Below are 23075 nucleotides of genomic sequence, written 5' to 3'. Positions count from 1 at the left end.
TATGTTGACAAAAATACACCACAAACGTGAAACCAAAACAATCAAGAACTGCAATACCAGTGAAGTGTAAAAAAAGAAACTGATAAAGGGGGACAAATCCAAAGCCTATTATACACCATTTCCTGTGAATGTACTGCAAATTTGTCTCCTTTACATACATTCGTCATATTCTCACATTAAAGTATAAATACTAGTAGACTCGTTACCACAAAGAAGCCTTACATCTGTTGAGCATTGCCAGATCCAAAGTACAAGTCATTGTTTTGTTAGTAGTGTTTATGAATTTCAACATATAAACATACAGCGGCTGAAAAATATTATCTTATCTTAACGTGGACGTTAGACTATCTAGCTTTGAACAAAATACCGTTGTTCTATATAGATTTTGTACATTTCATCTACACATACACATATATACGTTTGGGAAAAGTTAACTTTAAATAAGATGATTCAATTACTGGTATTGTATTTAATTGGTAAGCAATTTTAAACGCTACTTTTACTTATTTATGTAACTTCTCTTTAATGAATTTCTTTGATACAATTCACAGACAGATTAATTGATATAATTGATTAATTTACTACATTGTATTATAAAGAAGACTTTAATATGTAACTTCTCTTTTATCAATTACTTTGGTAAGGGCCACGGAAAAAAGTAATTAATTTAATTAATTTACTACCATAAGTAATCGTATATCCTTTTGTTTCGGTTCCATTAAATATAATACATATTTATCAATTCTGTGACTATTTTACCTTACACAAATGAGTGCATATTTCATCTATTATACAAGTGGGCACTACTAAGGCACACAACATACTTCGGTCCGTTAAATGTTTGTGAGATTCTTTATAGATCACTATTATTCTATGAGGCCTTCAGTACTGTGTATTATCTTTTTTTAAAAGTTACTCGTAGTACTTAATTAATAACAGGTAGGTTATTAATGACTCGTTGGTTAAATTTTCACATTTTGTAACGTTATAATGTATTTTTAAAACAATGCCACCAGTATAAAAACTATTAAGTTGAATACAGTTTGCACTCTCACTCTAGGACAGGTTGGAAAGAATACTGATTTTAATAAAAATATTCTCTTAATCACCGCAAAATAATTATTTGAAAAATGGATTCTCGTCCCTAGATTTCAATATGTAAACATATATAACTACTGTATAGAACATCACAACAGTGTTTCCCATTACGTTCTCAGTATTTCTTTATTTCATTACAAGTTTTAATGTCTAAATTCCTTTCTACGGTGTTCACATATCCGCCTTTATTGCAATTTCAATAGATATTCAGGTCAATATTTATTTTTATTTGTCTTATTTGATTAGGTATAACATCAGCCACCGATTGCCCAGACGGATGGCTGGCCTTTCATGGATCATGTTACCTATTTGGTTCAGGAAATATTCATTTTACCGAGGCCGAGGTCAATACCTTTATCTAATAGTCCAATTACCCGATTTCTTTGCTGTATTCTAAAGCACGATTGAAAGAAGATAAGAAAATTATGATTCAGATAACGTTTGATTAATTATATCGTTAAAGTAAACAACTATTTTGGAGATAGTTTTTCTTTGGTACTACTAAACGAAATACATGCATGTATATAGCATTTATTTCAAAAAGTTATTTTAATTATGATAAATCTTTCCTTCCTAAAATCACCGGGCATCATTTCATTTAATTTGATACCCTATTCATTTATTAATATTTTCTATTTGTATTACTAAATGAATGATAATTTCGTTGAAATTGTAAAGATGTAAAATTTTAATTCAAATTAAGAGCTCTTTAAATGCGAAAAGGGCCATTGATATTATACTATGTTTATTCTAGGCATATTGTCGTCAACACGACAACAGTGGACTGGTTCATGTAGATACTCGAGAAGAGGATATGTTCCTTAAAGGTTACATGGCGGATCACTTAAAAGGTTAACAACTTTGAAATCGACCTTACAGACTCCAATACATGGCTATTGTAATTTATGTAATACTTTTTCAAATTTATAATGATATTATGACAGTCTATCTTGACACATATTTATGACATTTTTAATGAACAGATACTAAGTTATCACGAGGAGAAGGAAAATAGTTTATTTAACTTATTCAACTTACTTGAAATTAATATATATATCTTTTGGAATGTATAGTTGATATAGACTATTGGCTGGGGATGACAGATGAACTTGTTGAGGGAATTTGGAAGTTGAATGACGGAGACAATACCGTAGCACCTTATCTAGACTGGGCACCTAGCGAGCCCCAGGATGCATTCGAAGGTGAAGACTGTGCAATGTTTGGCCACTTACTTAAATTTAGATGGGCAGATGTGGCATGTACTACATCGAGGGCTGCGCTGTGCGAGTTAAGGTAATTTGCTTACATTATCACTTTAGCAATTTTATATAATACTATTTTCTGAGATTGCAGAAGAATTTCATGTCAAACACATTATTGAAATATATCTTAAATGCAATTAGTTTATAAAATGCAAGATTCTTCTTATATTTATTTAAAAAATGCACATTTATAAATAATAATTGTCTTTTCCAGAGTTGGACAACAAAACGAAGTGATAGGATAAGTTACCACCTTTTAAATACAAGAAGAAAATGATATATTGTTATGAATGATATAAATGTATCTATTCTCTTGACAAAAACCTTCGCTTCATATATGTTTAATCTTTGAGGATAAAAAGAATGTTCTCACAAAACCTTGACTTTTATCAATTTATTCCATTTATTCGTTGAAAACTTAAGTGTTTAGGAGAGCAGAGTATTGGAATTGATGTTCTCCTGCTTTAAAATGCTCTCTTTAATAATTATGGAGTCGTAAAGCGAGGTGAAACGGTTTTTCTAATAGGCATATTCTCAGAACCAGCTTGATTTCTAGCAGATATTACCAGATCATTACTAAACCTTCAATGTAACGTTTCTGTAAAAATTGTGCGAGTTTAAAAAATGCTTCTAGAATGTGTTCCTTAAATTATATGGGTCAGAAAAATAAATAGACAAAGATGAAAAATGAGAGGGTTTAAAAAATGCTTCCAGAATATGTTTATTAAAATATATGGGTCAGTAAAATCAATAGTGAATGAAGTGTACATACATCATATCTATAATGATTCGTTAAAACAATTTAAATAAAACTTATTCATTCTTTAAATATTTTTTATTTTGTACATCAAGAAAACAACAGAGGTAACATTTAAAGATGCAAAGTTCAACGATACGTAAATTTCCTTTTTCGAATAATGTTATCAAGTAACAAATCATTAGCTATGACATAAAAAGATATCGTTAGTAACTTAAAGGGACTCCACTGAGGTTTTTTGACATGATGGGACTGAAAATATTTTTTCCAGATGAAGGTACCATTTGATGTAGGTGTAGACCACGAATCTTTGTGCAAACTTTCAGATCATTCGCGCACTTCGTTTTTCCATAATAATTATTCAAATTGTAAAAAAATGACCCAAAATGAAAAGCATTTAAACGCTTTTCACTCAAATTAGGTTAAGAAAGGCATAAAACTACGATTTTTGATTTATTTTAAAGTATATTAACTATCTTTGCATATATTTCTGTTTAAAGCGCCCCAGTTCATTTATGAAAAAAATTCTAATGTTATGTTTTTAGGCTTTTAAACCTCAGTGGTGTCCCTTTAAAAAGTTAAAGTAAACAGTCCAACCACACACACGCATGTACGGAAGCACAGAGGGGACATTCCGATTTTATTTCATTTGCCTTTCTCGTGGCCACGAGATATAACTTAGAAAAAAATTTATCTCGTGGCTACGAGATACAACTCAGACAAAAAAAATCGTTATTTCGTTCCCACGAGATATAACTCAGAAAAAAATACAAAAAACCCAACTAAATTTGCTTTTTCGTACGGAAGCACCGAGAGGACATTCCGATTTTATTTTATTTTCCTATCTCGTTGCCACGAGATGTAACTCAGAAAATAACAAAATGCTTTCTCGTTCCCACGAGATACAACTAAGAAAAAAACAAAACATTAAAACACTATCTCGTGGCCACGAGTTATAACTCAGAAAGAAAACAAAAATTACTTAACTCGTTCCCACAAGATATAAGTCAGAAAAAAACAACAAAAAACAAAAATTTGCTATTTCGTTCCCACGAGTTATAACTTAGAAGAAAAAAAACAAACCAAAAAAACAAAAATTTGCTATATTGTTACCACGAGTTAATCGGCCAATAAGCTTTTTTTTTTTAGCTTTTTATTCTATCTCGTTGACATAAAATCATTCTATAGGCCGCCATCTTGGCAAGTATGTCTACTCGCGCCGAAATCAACGAGCACATCTTCGATTTTATTGGTCAGCTAACTCGTTTCCACGACTTAGATGTGTTCATCTGATTGGACGGCTAACTCATGGCCACGAGATAGCAATTTTTTTTCTGAGTTATAACTCGTGGCCACGAGATAGCAATTTTTTTTCTGACTTATATCTTGTGGGAACGAGATAAGTAATTTGTAATTTCTGTTGTTTTTTTCTGAGTTATATCTCGTGGCCACGAGATAGGAAAATAAAATAAAACAGGAATGTCCCCTCTGTGCTTCCATACCTCTGTGCTTCCGTATGCATGTGTCTCGCCGACAATAATATCTTATCTGATGTTTTCATGTCTTACGTAAACTACAGGTATTGTGTATTTTTATGTACCTTATCAAAACACCTCAATGATTATGTGACCTAAAGTATTAAATATCAATTCCAGTCATGTCTAAACAAGTGTCTTCACTTTAATATTTATGTTTATAATGAAAGATAGTTGATATCCTGACGAAATAAAGATAAGGGGATATAAACCCGGTTTAAACTATGTTATGTTTTATTGTAGATGTGTTTTATAGAATAGAGAATGAAAACCACATGTCATGTAATATTGTTTATTTACTGTTTTGTTTATATTGATTCATTGAAATTTGTACAGCAGAAACAGGATTATATTATTCAGATACAAACACAGTGGATAGATTCGGTGAAATCGGAATCCCATCTGTTTGGACTAGCATTCAAAAGAAAGGTGACATTGTTTTGTATTTTACTATTACTATAACGGATTAGATGGGTTGGGTAAGAGTATCGTTAGAATACATAGAACCATGTTGTGTATTATTCAAGTACATTTTGACATCAATCGCGTTTTCTATGTGATTTTGTTCAAGTTGTCGTACAGAACCTAATCAATAAAAGTTATGATGATTTTTTTCCGCTGTCAAGGTCAGTTGAATTATAGCTTGAATTAGTAATTTTTTTTCAAAAGATTGACTAGCATAATGGGCATTAACTAATAATTGATAGTCATAAATGTAAAGATGTAATATAAAAAACCTACCCAAATTATATAAAAAGACTGCCCCACTTTTTTTTTAAATGAACGTTACCGACACATTCCTAACGATATACATAGAAATGTCCGTGGCTAACGTTAATGATTACATTTGCATAGTTAAATATATCATTAAACACATTTTTTTTTCAAAACGTAAAGTTATTTCGACTTTACCCGTACACTCACCATTTACCCTGTAATGGGTACACTGTTACCTTAAGAAGCTTGCGCTGGTTTACAATTATGTTAAAAACAAACAGGAGTTTTTTATGCAAACTGTTTAATTGTTTAAGTAACACTCATATATAAACTAAAAAATAATTCACTGTTTTGTTTCATACCATTTATTCCTCAAATTATATCTGTATATTTGTCGTTTTACATTTTTATTTCTTTTTGTACATTCTTAATGTATGTTACGTCGCACCCAATACATTTAAGGTCATATGACGACTTTTAAGCGTTTACTGGTGGAGGAAGACCTCTGATGCCCTTCCGTGCATTATTATAGATACGCACGGGCGTCTGAGTAGACCCAGATAATATTGCTGGGTATGTTTCTCACATTGAAGAATATAAAGTCCATAACGGGATTAGAACCATCAGTGGGGAGGGGAAAATGGTTTGATTTTAACCCCTTTCCCTGGACGCCCTATTTTTATTTGTGTCAAAATTTAATAGCGTGAAATAATGATATACATTGTCGAGTCTTGTAAAGGTAAAATGATAAAGGAAATAGGTTTTAGGAGGATTTTAGGCATTTTAGGAGATAAATATTTTTTATCAAAATCTGCTGCTCAGAAGCCTTTGGAAATGATGCATACATTTCTTAGAAATCTACTTTCCTTTTGCAGCTTGTGTCAAATGTATTCTTGTTTGAAGCGAATCTTTCTACCGGGGCGGGCAAATCTGCTGACATTAAAGGTTTCAAGAAACATTTCGGGAATAAGGTAAAAATTATTTCTTTCATTTAATTATAAGAGTTAATGTATTACATATTTGAACAAAAGAATAGGTTTATTACGATATGACTTGGCTAACCCCAGTATGATTTATGAACTACTGTAGTATATACTTTTTATATGTGATTATCACATCCATTTAGAGTTCTTTCTTGTATACTTAGTACGCTGGGGTAAATAGAGAAAAATAATCAAGTTCGTTCTTTATGATTTTCTTTTATTGTTTGGCACCACGTGTTGTCTTATTTTGACGTCCCTTCATTATCACATAGAGCATAGAATAACATTGAAAATTGGATTTTCATAATGTAGTATTCTTTATGTTTTCGGAATAAAAATTAAACATATTAAGAGCGTCATACATCTCGTAGCTACGTTTATATAAGAAACATTGCATAATTTAAATAATAAGTTGTTCTAATTTAGGATGTTTGAATTAAAACTTAAATAATAAAATATAGAAAGTGGTAGATAAAGAAATCTACGTAAATGATAAAGCAGGTTTCAATGAAACAACAACCAATTTGGTAACAAACTGCTGACATAATAATACAATAACAAACTATCCGGTCAGAAATGTTAGCAATATTAAGAACCTAGAATAGATTTGAAAGTTGTCATGCATTTATTTATATAAGTTCTATATCTTTATGTTGGTTTTATCGCATGTCCTGCCATTTAGTCCATTTTCTATGCTAATACCATTGTATTGTTTATTTTTTATTATTTCTGTAAGGTACTATCTGACAAAAGGCGTATTGTTATTTTTATGAATTTGAGACTTAGTGTTGGTGCAGGTAATGAACCTTTATCTTATTCTCGCTGGTTGATATTTGCATTTATGTTTTATTAGATAAATCAACCTGATATATTTTCTGTAAATGTATCGTATTTAATACAGAGTTTATTTTATTTTTTTTTTATTTCGAAGGTAGCTATATACGCTTACAGATACAATCTGTAATCCGTTCCTAGAACCAAACAGTAGCTGATCAATGAATGTCAGTTTCATATTCAAGGAAAACAGTGGCTAGCCAAACATGGCTAGTGATAATAACAATGAGTCCGTCGCATAAACCAATCGGCCATTCCGCCACACGAATATCAAATGATTTGTGTATAATATAAGTCATTGTATTCTTACAGATTGAACATGCAGAAAGGCGGGCAAAAGTGATTGTTAAATATCACACGTGGAGAAATCAAAGTAGCGAAAAACAAACGCTTGAACGATGGTTTCTTAAACCAATCAAGTATGAAAACGTAAGTGATGTGTAATTACGGACATTTTTTAAATCAAGCTGTCGTTTCAAATAAGAAGCTACTAATAATATAATTTTTAAATATCTTTATATAATATTTCACTAAGCTGATATTGCATAGATTATCCAGATTTTACATCACCGGAGATATTGCAAATTATACAACACCAGACGAATATGCTACTTAGTACAATATCATTTTGTATGGAATGAAAATCACAATTGACCCTGTTGAAACGTTATAAAATGTAATTGCAATTATTTAAATATAAGTAACAATAATGATCAACAATAGTGAAATGTACATACATTTTATAGTGGGGATTTGTTATACTTAATGGTATCGATACCCTTTAAATCAACGATAACAATATCGATTTTTAGAAAAAGCAGTGCTGGCCGTACTATGGAATGGACATCCAGGAAGCATGGTCACTGGGCTACACAGGACTTGGCGTCAATGTTGCTATTGTAGATATTGGAGTAGCTGTTGACCACCCGGACTTAAAACGAAACATTGTAAGTTGTTTTTTAAGAAAAATGCCAGAAGTATAAAAAAAAATATTTATAGTATCGAATATGGGGGAATTTATTTTTCCCAGTTTTTTTAAAAGCCCTAATAAACCCACAGCCCGGGAAAATTTGTTTTAAATTTTTTTTTTTGGAAATCAGCCCCCAAAGTTTCAAACTGTGTTTTAAAAAAAAAAGAAAACAAATAATCATAAAAATATAGTTCCCCTTTCCCAAAAACCCTTTTTTGACCCTTTGCTTTAATAAGCTATATAAGCTAAACATTTTTCTTGAAAAAATTAATGCACCAGTCCTATCAATCTAAACATGTGATCTCTAGCACCTTTATGAGGGTAATTAAAGTTTTGAAGAAATAGCACAAGGCCAGCATATTTTTGTTTCCATTTACAGGATTTGAATCTTTCGTACAGTTTTGTGGACAAAAATTACAGCTTTGTTAGTCCTGACCGTTTTAGAGACTACATGGAAACCGAGGAAGTAACAAGGTGCTATTTTTTTTATCTTATAGCTGTCTGTCTCACTGTCCCTTACTTTTGCTTAAAGTAGCATAATCAGTTACATATTGTACAATGTTAAACGTCCTTCATTAAATAATACTTTATTGAACTGAAAAAATATATCTTAAAAAGGAAAGAAAACATAATTGTCTTTTTATTCTTTCACACACGCACGCACGCACGCGCACACACACGCACACACGCACACACGTTCATACTAAGTACATACCTACCTACCTACATACATAAATATATATATTTGACGTGTTCAATATTGATTTTGCAGTCATGGAACAATGGCGGCTGGACTTATTGGTGCGGAATTTGGTAATCAAATATGTTCTGCTGGAGTTGCATTTAATGCAAAGTTGGCAGGTTTGCAAACTAATTTTAAACATTTCAAATTTCATTGTGTTCACCTTAACTGAGTGTGTAACAAACTATAAACGCTTTTAATTGATATGCTTGTTTTTATATTTATCGTGCAGACCAATTATGACAATACGATTTCATAAGGAATTATAAGTAAGTAAGTTAAGCACTTTCGTTTTTATTAGATAAAATTTATGCCAGGTTTGGTAATACAGTTTTCAAACAGATAATAGGCATTCAAATGGGAACTAATTGTGCACCCCTGATAGCTGATTTATTTCTTTACTGCTATGAGGGGGATTTTATGTTAAGTTTTTCCCCTACTTCACACCAGGAAATTATACATGCATTTAACAACACTTCCCGCTACCTAGATGATATCCTTAACATGAATAATCCTTATTTCGATTAAATTGTTTCTAAATTATATCCCAGTGAACTAAAAATTGAATAAAACTAACTCTTCAGACGTTATAACATCTTTTTAAGATTTAAACATTTCTATCATTAACAATACTATAGTAACTAAAATCTACGTGTTACGCAATTTATTTATTACTAGCAAACATCTTAAACAAGGTTATCGTTATCATAAATTGCGCAAATATTTTACGAAGTTTTACCATCGTAATTCAGATTTAGTTTTGAAATTTAATTGTTATTTGAAAACTCTTTTACGACGCATAGTAATTTTTCTGCCGTCTTCACTAAAATTATCAAACGGTTTATTAAAAGAGGTTATGACCCAATTATTCTAAGGCATACCGCATGCTTGGTGTTCAACCTTTTTACAGTTGGACGCTACTCTTTCCTCTTTTAATTACATCTGACGACTAAGTGGGAGACTCTATGATGGACAGTTCTTAAAACCCTTTGGGACTATATTGTCTTAATGTTCGTCTTCTGTCTTGCTTCGTCGGGCCCTTGTCGGTGATTTTCCTGTTGCTCTGCCTTCCTTTAAGTCATCGAGTACTTTGGTAATGGTCAATAGGCTGTACCTTTTTCTACATATTTACAAAATCTTTTCTGTGTTTTATTTATTTCGTCTAAAGTAACCATGACCATTGTTAGAATTTCACTCGGCGGGGATTAATTTTATTTACACTTTCGTGTCATTCAGGAACATATTGGGGTTAAGAATGAGGTTTTGCGCGCCTAATCCCGATTTAACTACCACTGACCGTTCCAAGGCGGTACCACTCTATGATCTTTCACGTGTTTTCATGTCTGTGTTGTTATTTTTTTGAATGTTTACATGTATTGTGATATTATGCCTTGTTGAATTGTCGTTAACGGTAGGTATTTTCTCACACACCCTCCCATTTTTGACCCCCTCCCCTTTCACCATTACGACCCTTGTCCCTTTGGGTTCCCGTATGGCCCGTTGGTTTATATTGTTTTGCACGTTGCATGTCCTCTCCTTTCGCCTAAGGTCACTATTATTTTTAATAATTTTATTAATTTAATGTTTACATAATTGTTCATGTTGATTCATCTTCTTTCAAAGAAAGTTCTCTTCATGTTCATTCTGGAATATTCTTTCTCTAATAGTTTAGTATTCAAAGTTGTTCACTGATAGTATATGTATGATGAATGTTTGTACTTCGAGCTGTGTGCTATTTTGTGGTGTTGTGTGATATTGATATACTGATTGTGTGCTATTGTACTGCTAACATAGCAATACATATGTTTGGATTTGTAATTCTGTGTGGGACATATTGGATACTTTGGACTTATTGTATTTATTCTGCTGTGGACATTTGACATTGATAATATCTGAGTTGTGGACAATTGAATTTTGAACTGTGAGTTAAACTTTAGGACATTTGTTAAATTCGAGGTCTTGGATAATAGTTAGTTAAACTTTATTTTCATAATTCTTATACTATTGTAAATAACTGTTTTTCTGTTTTTCTTCAATTAAAATTGTAATATTTGTTGCTTTGTTATCTTCTCTGTTACGTTTAGCTCGTAACAAAACGTACAAATTGATAATACTGCGTTCCGTTATTTGTATTTCGTTTGAAGAAATCATTGTTTGTTCTACAGCGGCATCATTTGATTATCTTATTGGTGTACATGTATTCTCGTGGTAAGAAGGAGAAACTTTCAACTTTCAATTAAGTTGTAGTAGTTTGACCTATGTTTCATGATTACACTTTGATGACGTAGAATGACGATTTCTAATTTCCCTTTCAGCTCTAAAAGTGTTCCAAATAAACAAGCATTACATCAGTTTGGCAATAAAAGAGGGATTTCCATTTTCAATAGTTAATGTCCCTTCTGCACTTGAATACAAACGACAAGACATAGATATTTACTCTTGTAGTTTCAATCTCCATAATAAATACAAATCGGCAACCCCAGATATGAAGACAGCGTTACAGGAAGGAGTTCTAAAGGTATGTTTAGAAACATTGATCAATTTCCTTAATTTCACTTTAAATATATACAATAACAGCTTATGCATGTCATTTATCTTAAGTAATTAATTGACATCTGCTTCCTTTGTTGATCTATGCAAGTGTTAAATGAAATAGGAAAATCAACATGAAAAAAGAATGAAATGAAACAGATGGTTCTATTACAGTTCTCCTGGTACGCTACGACTTCTAGCACATACAGTTTTATTAATAAATATTTCAAATAAAACATATTTCTGAGATATCCATTTACTCGATTTACAAAACTATTACCTTTTTCGAAATGTATCAAAAAACAAACACGGTGTTGAATGCGGTCTATGTTAATGATAATCTGAAACACCTCTAGTATTGATATGCCGATATGATTTTAAGTTAACCAACGAATGCTAATTTTTTGCCTTTTAAACCAATATTTCTATCATCACAGCATATATATAATTAAATCATATTTTTATTTTTTTCTCTGTATAGGGCAGAGCGGGTAAGGGGAGCATTTTTGTATTTTCTGCAGGAAATAAAAAAGGTCCGGTTTATGACTGTAACATGGAAGCTCTTGCAAACAGTATTTATACGATTACAATTTCTAGTGTTGGCAAGGACGGCTCGATACCTTCTTATGCTATACCCTGTGCCACTACCTTGGCTTCTACATATGGAGAGTTTAATACACTCAGAGGTCCAAAGACTTTGGTGAGGCCACTTTAGAAATTCAGCTATATATAATAATTCTTTATAATACCATATGTTTTCATTCTATCTGGCCAATTAAAAAATCAGCTATGAAAAATACATTTACTATGTTAACTCGAAAGATATTACCCAATTTAGTTTGTATCTAAAAGCATACTTCTAAAACTTAATATAATTATCATTATTTCTGGTACAAAACTAATTACACCTCTTCATTAAGGAAACTACAAGTCACGATGGCATGTGCGATTACTTTAAAGGAACTTCAGCATCAACAACTTTAGCGTCTGGAATAATTGCTTTAACCTTACAAGCAAAGTAAGTTATACACAATTTGTCCGATTATTAGTCACGTATTGATTCAATTATATAAATGTACATAAATATTACTCAAATTGTATGTCCTTTTGATTAATTGGCAATGAACTGATACTGTTCAATAGGTAAAATATATATACGAGCGTATGATCAAAAAGTTCTCGGCACGATATACTTCTAGCAACTACACTGACATTTACACACGATACGTCGATACCCATATCTTATTGAAGATTACTGACTGAGTTACACGCGGTTTTATACAGATAAAGTAACATAAAACACACTTTGATCAGTAGGGGTGTGTGTCATTTAGACCAAATGGAGAAAGTTGAAATCAGAACCGTCATTATGTATCTCTGTAAGAAAGGAATGTCCCCCAAAGAAATCCATGAAAACTTCATGGATATACTTGAGAAGGAGTCCCTTTCCTATAGCACTGTGAAATGGGCTGCTGAATTTAAGAGGGGCAGGGCGAGCATTTGAGACGAGTGGCCTGGGCGACCAAAAGAGGCCACCAACGATGAAACTGCCGAAGCTGTGCACGATCTGGTCATGTGCAACAGAAGGCGAGAATTGCAAAGCATTGCTAGGGAAGTGAGTATAAGCTTTGGTTCAGTTCAGGAAATTCTGACTGATGTCTATGGCATGTCAAAGGTTTCCGCTAGATGGGTCCCCAGACAGTTGACTGACAACCAGAAACGTCTCGCTACGAGGATGAACCTGATTTTATCTACCGGATAGTATCCAAAAAATCAGAGCATGGAGTGGAAGCACCTGCTCACCCCTTCCGAAGAAATAAAAGAGGGTTTCATCAGCAGGAAAGATGATGGCTTCAATTTTTTGGAATATTCAGAGGATAATCATGATTGGCTATCTTGAGCAACGTCGTACCATAAACGGTACGTACTATGCAGACAAACTGAAACGACTGCGTCAAGTAATTGCGAGTAAAAGGAGGGGCAATCTGCCAGCTCACACATCCCATGTTGCAATGGCTGCTGCAACTGTCTGCGAAATTCTTTCCCATCCCCCATATTCTCCGGACTTGACCCCTCTGACTTCTACTTGTTTCCAAAACTGAAAACAAAACTTCGTGGTACACGTTTTGGAAGCATGAAGGTGTCATGGAGGCGGTCAATAAGTTCTGTGAGGACCAAAATAGAGAGACCAAAAAAGAGAGTTCTATTTTGAAGGGTTAAACAAATTGGAACGCAAGTGGGCAAAGTGCATTGATGTAGAGGGCTATTATATTGAAAAGTAAGACCATTTATTTTGGTTCTCTAACTTCCGGAAGTACATCGGGCCTAGAACTTTTCGATCAATCTTCGTTAGTAAAACAAATATACAATTTATTTAAAAAAAATGAAAAGGGCCTGGTGTTTTAGTTATGAATAAAATAATATGGAGCTGCTAAGAATATGTAAATCTATACATTGTATACACTTTTATGCATATTATATTTAATCTGCTGCATAATATTTATAAACAAAAATAGACTTGAGATATTTTGGAACGTTTTTTACTTTTTCAGTCCCGAGCTGACTTGGAGAGATATTCAACACATAATTGTACTATCTTCTTCTCACGAAAGACTTGAACATACCGGAAGAGTCGGAAGACTAATGAAAAATGCTGCCGGGCTACAGTGTAAGCTGATATGTAAATACTCGAAGACACGACACTTTCAAATAATCAAATCAAATACATGCAATTTAACCTTAATGTAGGTTTACAACAGTTTTCATGATATCATATGACGTTAGCATTAATACACCTAATGGAAGAACTTAAGTGCTTTTGAGTTATAACTATTTGCAGTTAAGGGTAACATTAAAATATAAAATAAATGCATATATGCTTCGGGAATAATCACTGTATTCGCGTGTAGATGCATCATAAGAATATACATGAAATTATTAGATAAATAATACAGGATTTATTAAAATGGAAGCCGTGAAAAATATGGTAATTTTATATAATAATTATTATTTGCAACAGCTCGAAAATTCTAAAGCGTATCTTTATAGACAATGTTTTTTCGACGTTTTAAACTGTCACTTGATTGATACCAGTACTATTAAGTGTTGAGAATTGAGTACCGCTCAAGCCGGTGTTAGGGGCGTGAGGGATATTGCACTTATTCATTATCCCTCATGTACAGACTCAATCAAACCGAGTCTGCAACTTTCATGTAATTTTGTTGTAATTAATGCTTCCGATGGATCACATTGTTTCCAGATTTTTCTTACTTTGATTAAGTCACACCAATGCAGGAAAGATAATACAGCTATTTCCAAGCTTAAATAGTGGAAGATGACATCTGTGCATTGTTTCAAGGACGAGCGGTAAACGACCATAACCACTAACTTGGTCACGGGGGCCTCTTTTTAAAATATTAATTACTCGAAAGACTTTCGATAGAATGCACACTATTAAGTTCAAAGTGAGAGTAAATCTTTTGAAACATTTCATGACATTTGAATAATACTGCTAATATTAATCACATAAATTCGATAAGTTGGATCATAAATGTACAAAACACACCAGGTTGTTTACATAATTATGCTGGATAAAGCTGAAGTAAACTTGTGCTGTTGCAATGTCAGAAGTAAGTTGAAAAATAACTGGTTTGCATAATAAACCTTCAAATGTGAATATGTGAATTTTGTAGATACTTCTTTCTTTGGATTTGGATTGATGAATGCTACGGCTATGGCATTGTTGGCTGAAAAATGGTCGACTGTACCACTTCAAATACAAACTACAGTATACGAAACAAAAAGAGAAAATCGGTAAGTATTGCTGACTGAACCACAAAACCGTCAATTACTATATGAATTATAAAACAAAATGTGTGTTGACAAATTACTTCATATACTCTTAGATTTACTCTTCAGGTTTGAATATATTATCATTGTCAAATAATCGGATGAAAGTTCATTGAATTGTGTCACTGATGCGCCTCTAAGCTGTGTTTTTTTTAATTATGTAAAAATGTGGATATTTCATGTAGAGAGGGTATGAATAATACCAAATTGAAAATTTTCACGAGGTCTTTCGAAAGTTATTGGAAATTCCAATAGGTGTAGTTATTTAGCTCTTATACTGCAAGTTCAATGAGAAGTGCGTCAAACTTTGAAAAAGGGTTTTATATTAAAGGTATAATGTATCAGCTTCACAGATATATGAGCCTCTGTGTTGTATAGTTGGCAAGAAACATTTAAAGTGGTAAAACAGACATAACAGAGGCCCTGCCCCGGTCAGCGTAAGATTGCTGCTACAAAAACTAATGTTGCTTCTGTGGAAAATCTGATTTAATAAGGGATGTTGCACTTTACAGTATCCCTCATGTACAGATTCAATTAAACCGAGTCTGCAATTCTTATGTAATTTTGTTGTGATTAATGCTTCCGAGGGATCACTTTGTTTCCAAAATTTTAGACTTCACAACAGCAGGTGTCAAGTGCTGTGTGGCAGCTGTAAAAAGTTGCCCCGTACTTCACTTCAGTGTATATATATTTTTCTGGTCCATCGAATCATTGATGCCAGCACTATTAAGTGTTGAGAATTGAGTACCGCTCAAGCCGGTGCTAGGGGGCGTGAGGGATGTTGCACTTTACAGTATCCCTCATGTACAGACTCAATCAAACCGAGTCTGCAATTCTTATGTAATTTTGTTGTGATTAATGCTTCCGAGGGATCACTTTGTTTCCAGATTTTTATACTTCACAACAGCAGGTGTCAAGTGCTGTTTGGCAGCTGTAAAAAGTTGCCCCGTACTTCACTTCAGTGTATATATATTTTTCTGGTTCATCGGGATCATTGATGCCAGCACTATTAAGTGTTGAGAATTGAGTACCGCTCAAGCCGGTGCTAGGGGGCATGAGGGATGTTGCACTTTACAGTATCCCTCATGTACAGACTAAATCAAACCGAGTCTGCAATTCTTATGTAATTTTGTTGTGATTAATGCTTCCAAGGGATCACTTTGTTTCCAGATTTTAATAAGATGCCAGACTTAAAGGGCAAGAACTTCCCGATATTGTTTGTATATAATTGGGGTCAGTACTTAGTAGTAAAAACTGAAAAAGCGCCACCCGTGTACAAATTGCCAAATATCTTACAAAGCGCGCTAAAATGATTTTTTTCTGGTTAGATATTTGCTCAAATGAAGAAGTAAATGAGAACTTTACAAAACAGTGTAAATACGCCAACTATGCAATTTAACAGTTATTACAAAACTTATTAGTAAAATAAGCTTTACAGAAGACTTACTTATAAACACACTTTGTTTTATAATACCCACAATATTCTAAGATTTACGAGGATTGATCAAAAAGTTATTGGCCCGATGTACTTAAAGAAGTCAGAGAATCCAACTTATGGTCTTAATTTTCAATAAAATCGCCCTCTACATCAATGCACTTTGCCCACCTGTGCTCCAACTTTAATCCTCCAAAATAGAACTCTCTATTTTGGTCCTCAAAGAATTCATTGACCTCCTTCTATGACACCTTCAATGCTTCCAAAATGTCTACCACGAAGCTTGGTTTTCAGTTTCGGAAGTAGGTAGAAGTCAGAGGGGACCAAGTCCGGAGAATATGGAGGATGGGGAAGAATTTTAAAGCCACAGTCAGTTACAGCAGCATTGCAACTCATGATGTGTGAGCTGGCGCATTGTCGTGCAGAAGCAGAACGCCTTGAGTCCGTTTGTCCTTCCTTTTACGCGCGGCGCGATTTCTTGACCTTGACGCAGACGTCTCAATTCATCTGCATAAAACGTATCGAATATAGTACCACCTTGCTCAAGATAGTCAATCATGAGTATCCCCTGACTGGCCCAAAAATTGAAGCCACCAGTTTCCCTGCTGACGGCAGCCTCTTGGATTTTTTCAAATGGGGTGAGCCAGAGTGCTCCCATGGCATGCTCTGTTATTTTGGATTCTTGATCGGAGTGATTGATTCATGTTTCTTCCTTAGTTACGTTCTGGTAGATAAAATCAGTTTCATCCTCGTAGCGAGACAAACGATATCTTGAAATATCAAGGCTTCTCCGTTTCTGGTTGTCAGTCAACTGTCTTGGGAACTTGTCTAGCGGAAACCTTTGACATGCCATGGATATCAGTCTGGAATTGCCTGAACTGAACCAAAGCTTATACCCACTTCAATAGAAATGCTTCGCATGTCTTGCCTTCTGTCGCACATGACCAGATCGTGCACAGCTTCGGCAGTTTCATAGTTGGTGGCCTTTTTTGGCCGCCCAGGCCGCTCATCTCTCCAATGCTCTCCCTGCCTCTCTTAAATTCAGCAGCCCATTTTGTCACAGTGCATAGGAAGGTGACACCTTCCCAAGTGTATCCATGAAGTCTTCATGGACTTCTTTGGGGACATCCCTTTCGTACAGAGGTACTTAATGACTGATCTGATTTCAACTTTCTCCATTTGGTCTAAATGATACATCTTTTTACTGATCAAAGTGTGTTTTATGTTACTTAATCTCTATAAAACCGCGTGTAACGTATCGACGTATCGTGTGTTAATGTCAGTGTAGTGGCTAGAACTATATCGGACCGTGAACTTTTTGATCATACACAAGTATTCATAATTTTTAATAAATTCTATTGGTCTTTACTTTTATATTTTAGGCTACTCCATCAAGATGCGATAGCTGTAACAGCTCAAGTCGGACCATGTGAAAAGAGTGAACAATGTGTGAATTTCTTGGAGCATGTACAAGTAGAGCTGAAATATGATAAACAGTTTGAAGCTTTGTTGGACATATTGCTTTGTTCGCCGTCGAATTCCTGCTCACTTTTACTAAACAAGAAAGCCTATGACGGGAAACATGATTACAAAACTAACTCATATCATGGTAAACGATACTGGAATTACACATCAGTACACTTTTGGGGAGAAAATCCTACTGGACATTGGGTTCTGATTGTTCATAAGAGCAATCATCTTGATTATGGTACGTATCTGATATTTAAAATGTTCCATGTTTTATTATCGAAAACAACCTAAATGTTTGATTAATTTGTTATTTTCAAGTTGTTTTCAGTTGTAAATTTGACAGAAATGTTGTATAGTATTATATTAACAATAGCAATATCATTATGTTTTTCAGAATTGTTAAAACTGCAAAGAGTTGCATTAACGTTATATGGAACATCACACAACCCCTCAGAGAGATTTTATAACGTGCATTATGATGAGAATAATAACTTGAAAGAGCAGGAATTTTTTAATCTAACTGAGTGGTATAGCAGGTTTAAACATTATGTGATAAATGATCTTTCAGAGAATTCTAGAGAAAACACTCAAGATTATATGAAAGAGTCGAGCCAAGGATTTATCAGCTATAAAGTGCTTTTAATTTTCATCGTCGCTCCTTTCATTATAATATCAACTATTCTAGCTGGCTGCTATTTAAATGAATTCAAGGTAGCTGGGACGTAGTACGTACGGAACCTTTCTTGATATTCTCCCGTACAAATAGGGTTGTGCTTCTAGTTCGGCATTTATCCATGCCTCAATTATTACACTGATATTTTTGCTCAAGTATTTATTTGATATTAGCCATCTTGCCATGTATGTATTAATTGATTCCATGTTATATTGATGTAAATGTAATGCTCATGGATCATTGGTGATTTATTGAAATAATAATATGTTGATTTTGATGCCATTTTTTATATTGTTTTATTTTTGTCTTTTTCTGCCATACCTCGGATAATTATAATTATATACATGTATCATCATTATTTGTCGTATACTTTTGCGTTTCCAAATTACGGGTCACAATGATGTTCTGTATTTAGAGTAACCTTTTCAAATAATATTGATTCTTTGATACCAGTATCATAGGCGCTTATGTTCTATATTTTGTATTAATCAGTATCATAAAATCATGCCTATTAAAAGTGATAATATTATATTGCTAAAGATATATCATGCTCAAATTTGAAGACGTTGAAAATTGATACACTGTCTCTTTGTGATTAAAAGAAAAATAAAAATAACGTTTTTTTTAAAGAAAAGGAACAACTTTATTTACTTGACCCGCAATAGGGATTGCAGTTTCCTGTACCTAGTGTTTACATAGTGTTTATTATCCCCCGCCGAAAAGGCGGCGGGGGATATAGTAATAGTCTCTGTCCGTCCGTCCGTCCGTCCATCCGTCCGTCCGCACTCACAGGAGAGTAATTATGTGGCTAGAGGGACAATAGGTAACTGTTCTTTCTCTTTGATGTCATTCATTCCGTAATGCTTTTATGTGGCTATTTTCTTTTACGTGGCTAAAAAGAACAATAGAGAGAACAATAGAGTAGCCACATAATTACTGTCCTGTGAGAACGTCCGTCCGTCCTTCCGTCCGACATTTTTGTCCGGAGCATATGTCAAAAGTATTTGAGTTATCAACTTGAAACTTCATAGGTGGATAGACCTCATTGAGGAGGAGTGCAGTGCACAAGAATGATAACTCTACCCTGCATAATTTTTGAGTTATTGCCCTTTGTTATTTTTCAAAATCAATTTTTGTCCAGAGCATAACTTAAAAAGCCTATGAGATATCAACATGAAACTTCATAGGTACATAGATCTCACTCAGGAGGTGTGCAGTGCACAAGAATGATAACTCTACCTTTCATAATTTTTGAATTAATGCCCTTTGTTATTTTTCATACTTAATTTTTCACCTGAGTGGAGCATAACTCAAAAAGTGTTTGAGATATCAACATGAAATGTCATAGGTGGATAGATCTTATTGAGGAGCAATACTGTGCGGAAGAATGATAACTCTTCCCTATACAATTTTTGAGTTATTACCCTTTGTTCTTTTTCATGCTATTTTGTCCGGAGCTTATCTCAAAAAGTATTTGAGGTATCAACTTGAAACTTTATAGCTGGATGGATCTTATTGAGGAGGAGTGCAGTGCACAGCAAGAATGATAACTCTACCCTGCATAATTGTTTAGTTATTGCCCTTTGTTATTTTTCAAAATTAATTTTTGTCCAGAGCATAACTCAAAAGGCCTTTGAGATATCAACATGAAACTTCATAGGTGCATAGATCTAACTCAGGAGGTGTGCAGTGCACAAGAATGATAACTCTACCTTTTATAATTTTTGAGTTATTGCCCTTTGTTATTTTTCATACTTAATTTTTCAATACAATTTTTTCTCAAAATTATTTGAGGTATCAACTTGAAACTTCCAAGATGGATAGATTTTACTGAGGAGGGATGCAGCACACAAGAATGATAACCTACCCTGCATTATTTTTCAGTTATTGCCCTTTGTTATTTTCAACCATCAGTATTCACATAGGTTTCAAATCTGTAATCACTATAGCCATCAGTTTTCATTACCAAAAGACCTCTTAAAATGGAATTATTCTGCTCTACTACATAAACATTCTTCCAATGAGCAAACACATTCGGCGGGGATGGCCATGTTGATATGGCTCTTGTTTACATTGTTAAAATCAATTTAGGTATATTAAGTAAACATTTCATTAATTTCGATAAATTTCTGCGATAAAACTATTTTCTCAAAGATTAGCATAGTATATCTTTAATTTAAGCTATTTATTAAAACCGTGTAAACATCTACATTTATGAGAAGTATTTTGTAACGATGAAGAATGTATTCCTCGAGTCCTTATGTGCCAGTGTATTTTGTCTATTTTGATTCTTCTATCTGTTTGATTTGTAAACTCTTTCGAATTTATTATTAAGCCTTTGTATTAGATTGAAATACTTTCAGAATTAAATGTATTTATATTTTTTCTGAAGTTGATCCTATTATCTGTCCCATAAACGACCTGGCTCTGGTGTTTTCTTATACTCATTAACTTTTTATTCATACTTTGAATATAGGTAAGAAACATTAAACAAATTTATCGCTTTGAAGCATGTTTAAGTAATTAAACCATTTAGTTTTAAAATGGTTTAACTCAAGTAGTTTATATGATGTTGTTTCCAAGGTGCTCATGTTGTTAAATGATTCACAATGTGTTTTGACAAGATGTTTAATCAAATAGGATTTTAAAAAGCACAAATTAAAAGCAAGTGTCTAAAAGATGGGGTAAAAATATTTCACGTTCGGCTGAAAAAAACACCCTTTTTTGAAAGACGACTTGGACATCATATTGATAATATTTCAAAATTTCAAAGTTGATGTAATAATGGAAATATTAAGAAGAAAGTTGAATCTTAAGAAGGGTCAGCCTTGTCGTGATTTTTCTGCCAAGCATTGTATATTGCATGATCAAGGTTTTCTTGGCTTACAGAACAATTAAATTAAACCTGTCGATTATAATTTTGTAACGCCATAGCGTCATAGCGCAGCGTTTATTAAAGCTGACCATACAGGTACTTCTCTGAAAGTCACATAATTCCTCAGTAACGAATATTTCTATTTTTTTTTAGAAAAGGCAAAACTGAATTTTATGACGTATAAATAATGATTAAGAGCATGTTAGATGATTTAAACCTGAAGGAATAGCGATCAATGTGAAATAATTTGTCATAAAAGTAGCAAAATGAAATGTAAACAAAGAAGTATTTTGCCTTCAATATAAAATACTTATTCACTTTAAGTATAATAGTTTCCAAAAAGCATCAGGTGCAAAACATGTTTCAGATAACTGGTCAATAAGTAATTTTCTTGAACTATAGAAATACACCAAAAATATTAAAAAACTTTGAGAAATAAAAAGAAAATATTTCTGAGGCATAATGGGACTTTAATGTGTCACATATTCAGGTGCAAATGGTCACTGAACAGGTTCAAATAAAAAAAAAACTTGAAATTTTGCCATAAATTTATTCAATTTATGTTACTCTAAAAAAAACAATTATTTACTTGACCAACGGATATTTCTGTAAATATTGTTCATAATATATCGGTAAAACTCTATTCTAAACGAACATTGTTGCAATATTTTTATATTCGAGATAGTTTATATACTGTCGACAACCAGTACAGGACTTGGTCGACAATCAGTACTTGACTTGGTCATGAACCAGTACTGGAGTTGGTCAGTAACGAGCACTAGACTTGATCATTTACCAGTACTGACTTGGTCATTAACCAGTACTGGTCTCTGTCATTATCAAATACTTAACTTGGTCATTAACTGGTACTAGTCTTGGTCATTAACCAGTACTAGGCTTGGTCAATAACAAGTACTAGACTTGGTCCTTAACCAGTTCTAGACTTGATCATTCACCAGTATTGGACTTGGTCATTAACCAATTCTAGACTTGATCATTTACCAGTTACCAGTACTAAACTTGGTCATTAACTACTACTAGACTTGATCATTAACCAGTTCTTAACGTACTTAACTTGGTCATTAACCAGGACTAGTCTTGGTCATTAACTAGTACTAGACTTGCTCAATAACAAGTACGTGACTTGATAATTAACCAGTACTAGACTTGGTCATTAATCAGTACATGGCCTGGTCATTAACCCATACTAGACTTGGTCATGAATTAATACTGGTAGCACTGCATTTGGTCATTAACAAGTACTAGACTTGGTCATTAATCAGTACAGGACTTGGTTATCAATAAAACTTGACTTGGTCATTAACCAGTTTTTTACTCGGTCA

The 23075-nt window shown here is 33.3% G+C and overlaps 2 protein-coding genes across 2 annotated transcripts; both read left to right on the top strand.

Annotated features, from left to right (window-relative positions):
• Positions 1–333: 333 nt before the first annotated feature.
• Positions 334–3997, top strand: LOC132745225 (asialoglycoprotein receptor 1-like). Its single transcript, XM_060734075.1, has 5 exons — positions 334–476; positions 1345–1442; positions 1853–1949; positions 2172–2391; positions 2575–3997. Exons 1-5 carry the CDS (start codon positions 446–448, stop codon positions 2603–2605), a joined length of 477 nt encoding a protein of 158 aa, XP_060590058.1. The 5' UTR covers positions 334–445; the 3' UTR covers positions 2606–3997.
• A 709-nt stretch (positions 3998–4706) lies between these two features.
• Positions 4707–21242, top strand: LOC132745221 (neuroendocrine convertase 2-like). The gene is made up of 13 exons (XM_060734070.1): positions 4707–5081; positions 6245–6340; positions 7499–7615; positions 7999–8133; positions 8536–8630; positions 8929–9017; positions 11214–11416; positions 11912–12130; positions 12351–12448; positions 13983–14098; positions 15123–15243; positions 18097–18422; positions 18579–21242. Exons 1-13 carry the CDS (start codon positions 4917–4919, stop codon positions 18908–18910), a joined length of 2112 nt encoding a protein of 703 aa, XP_060590053.1. The 5' UTR covers positions 4707–4916; the 3' UTR covers positions 18911–21242.
• The last annotated feature ends 1833 nt before the right edge of the window (positions 21243–23075 follow it).

This window comes from Ruditapes philippinarum, unplaced genomic scaffold (assembly GCF_026571515.1).
Source record: "Ruditapes philippinarum isolate M1 unplaced genomic scaffold, ASM2657151v2 ctg3395_1_1_1_1, whole genome shotgun sequence".
In the NCBI taxonomy this organism is placed as follows: domain Eukaryota; kingdom Metazoa; phylum Mollusca; class Bivalvia; order Venerida; family Veneridae; genus Ruditapes; species Ruditapes philippinarum.
Note: the sequence above shows the minus strand (reverse complement) of the source record. Positions and strands in the feature narration are given on the sequence as shown.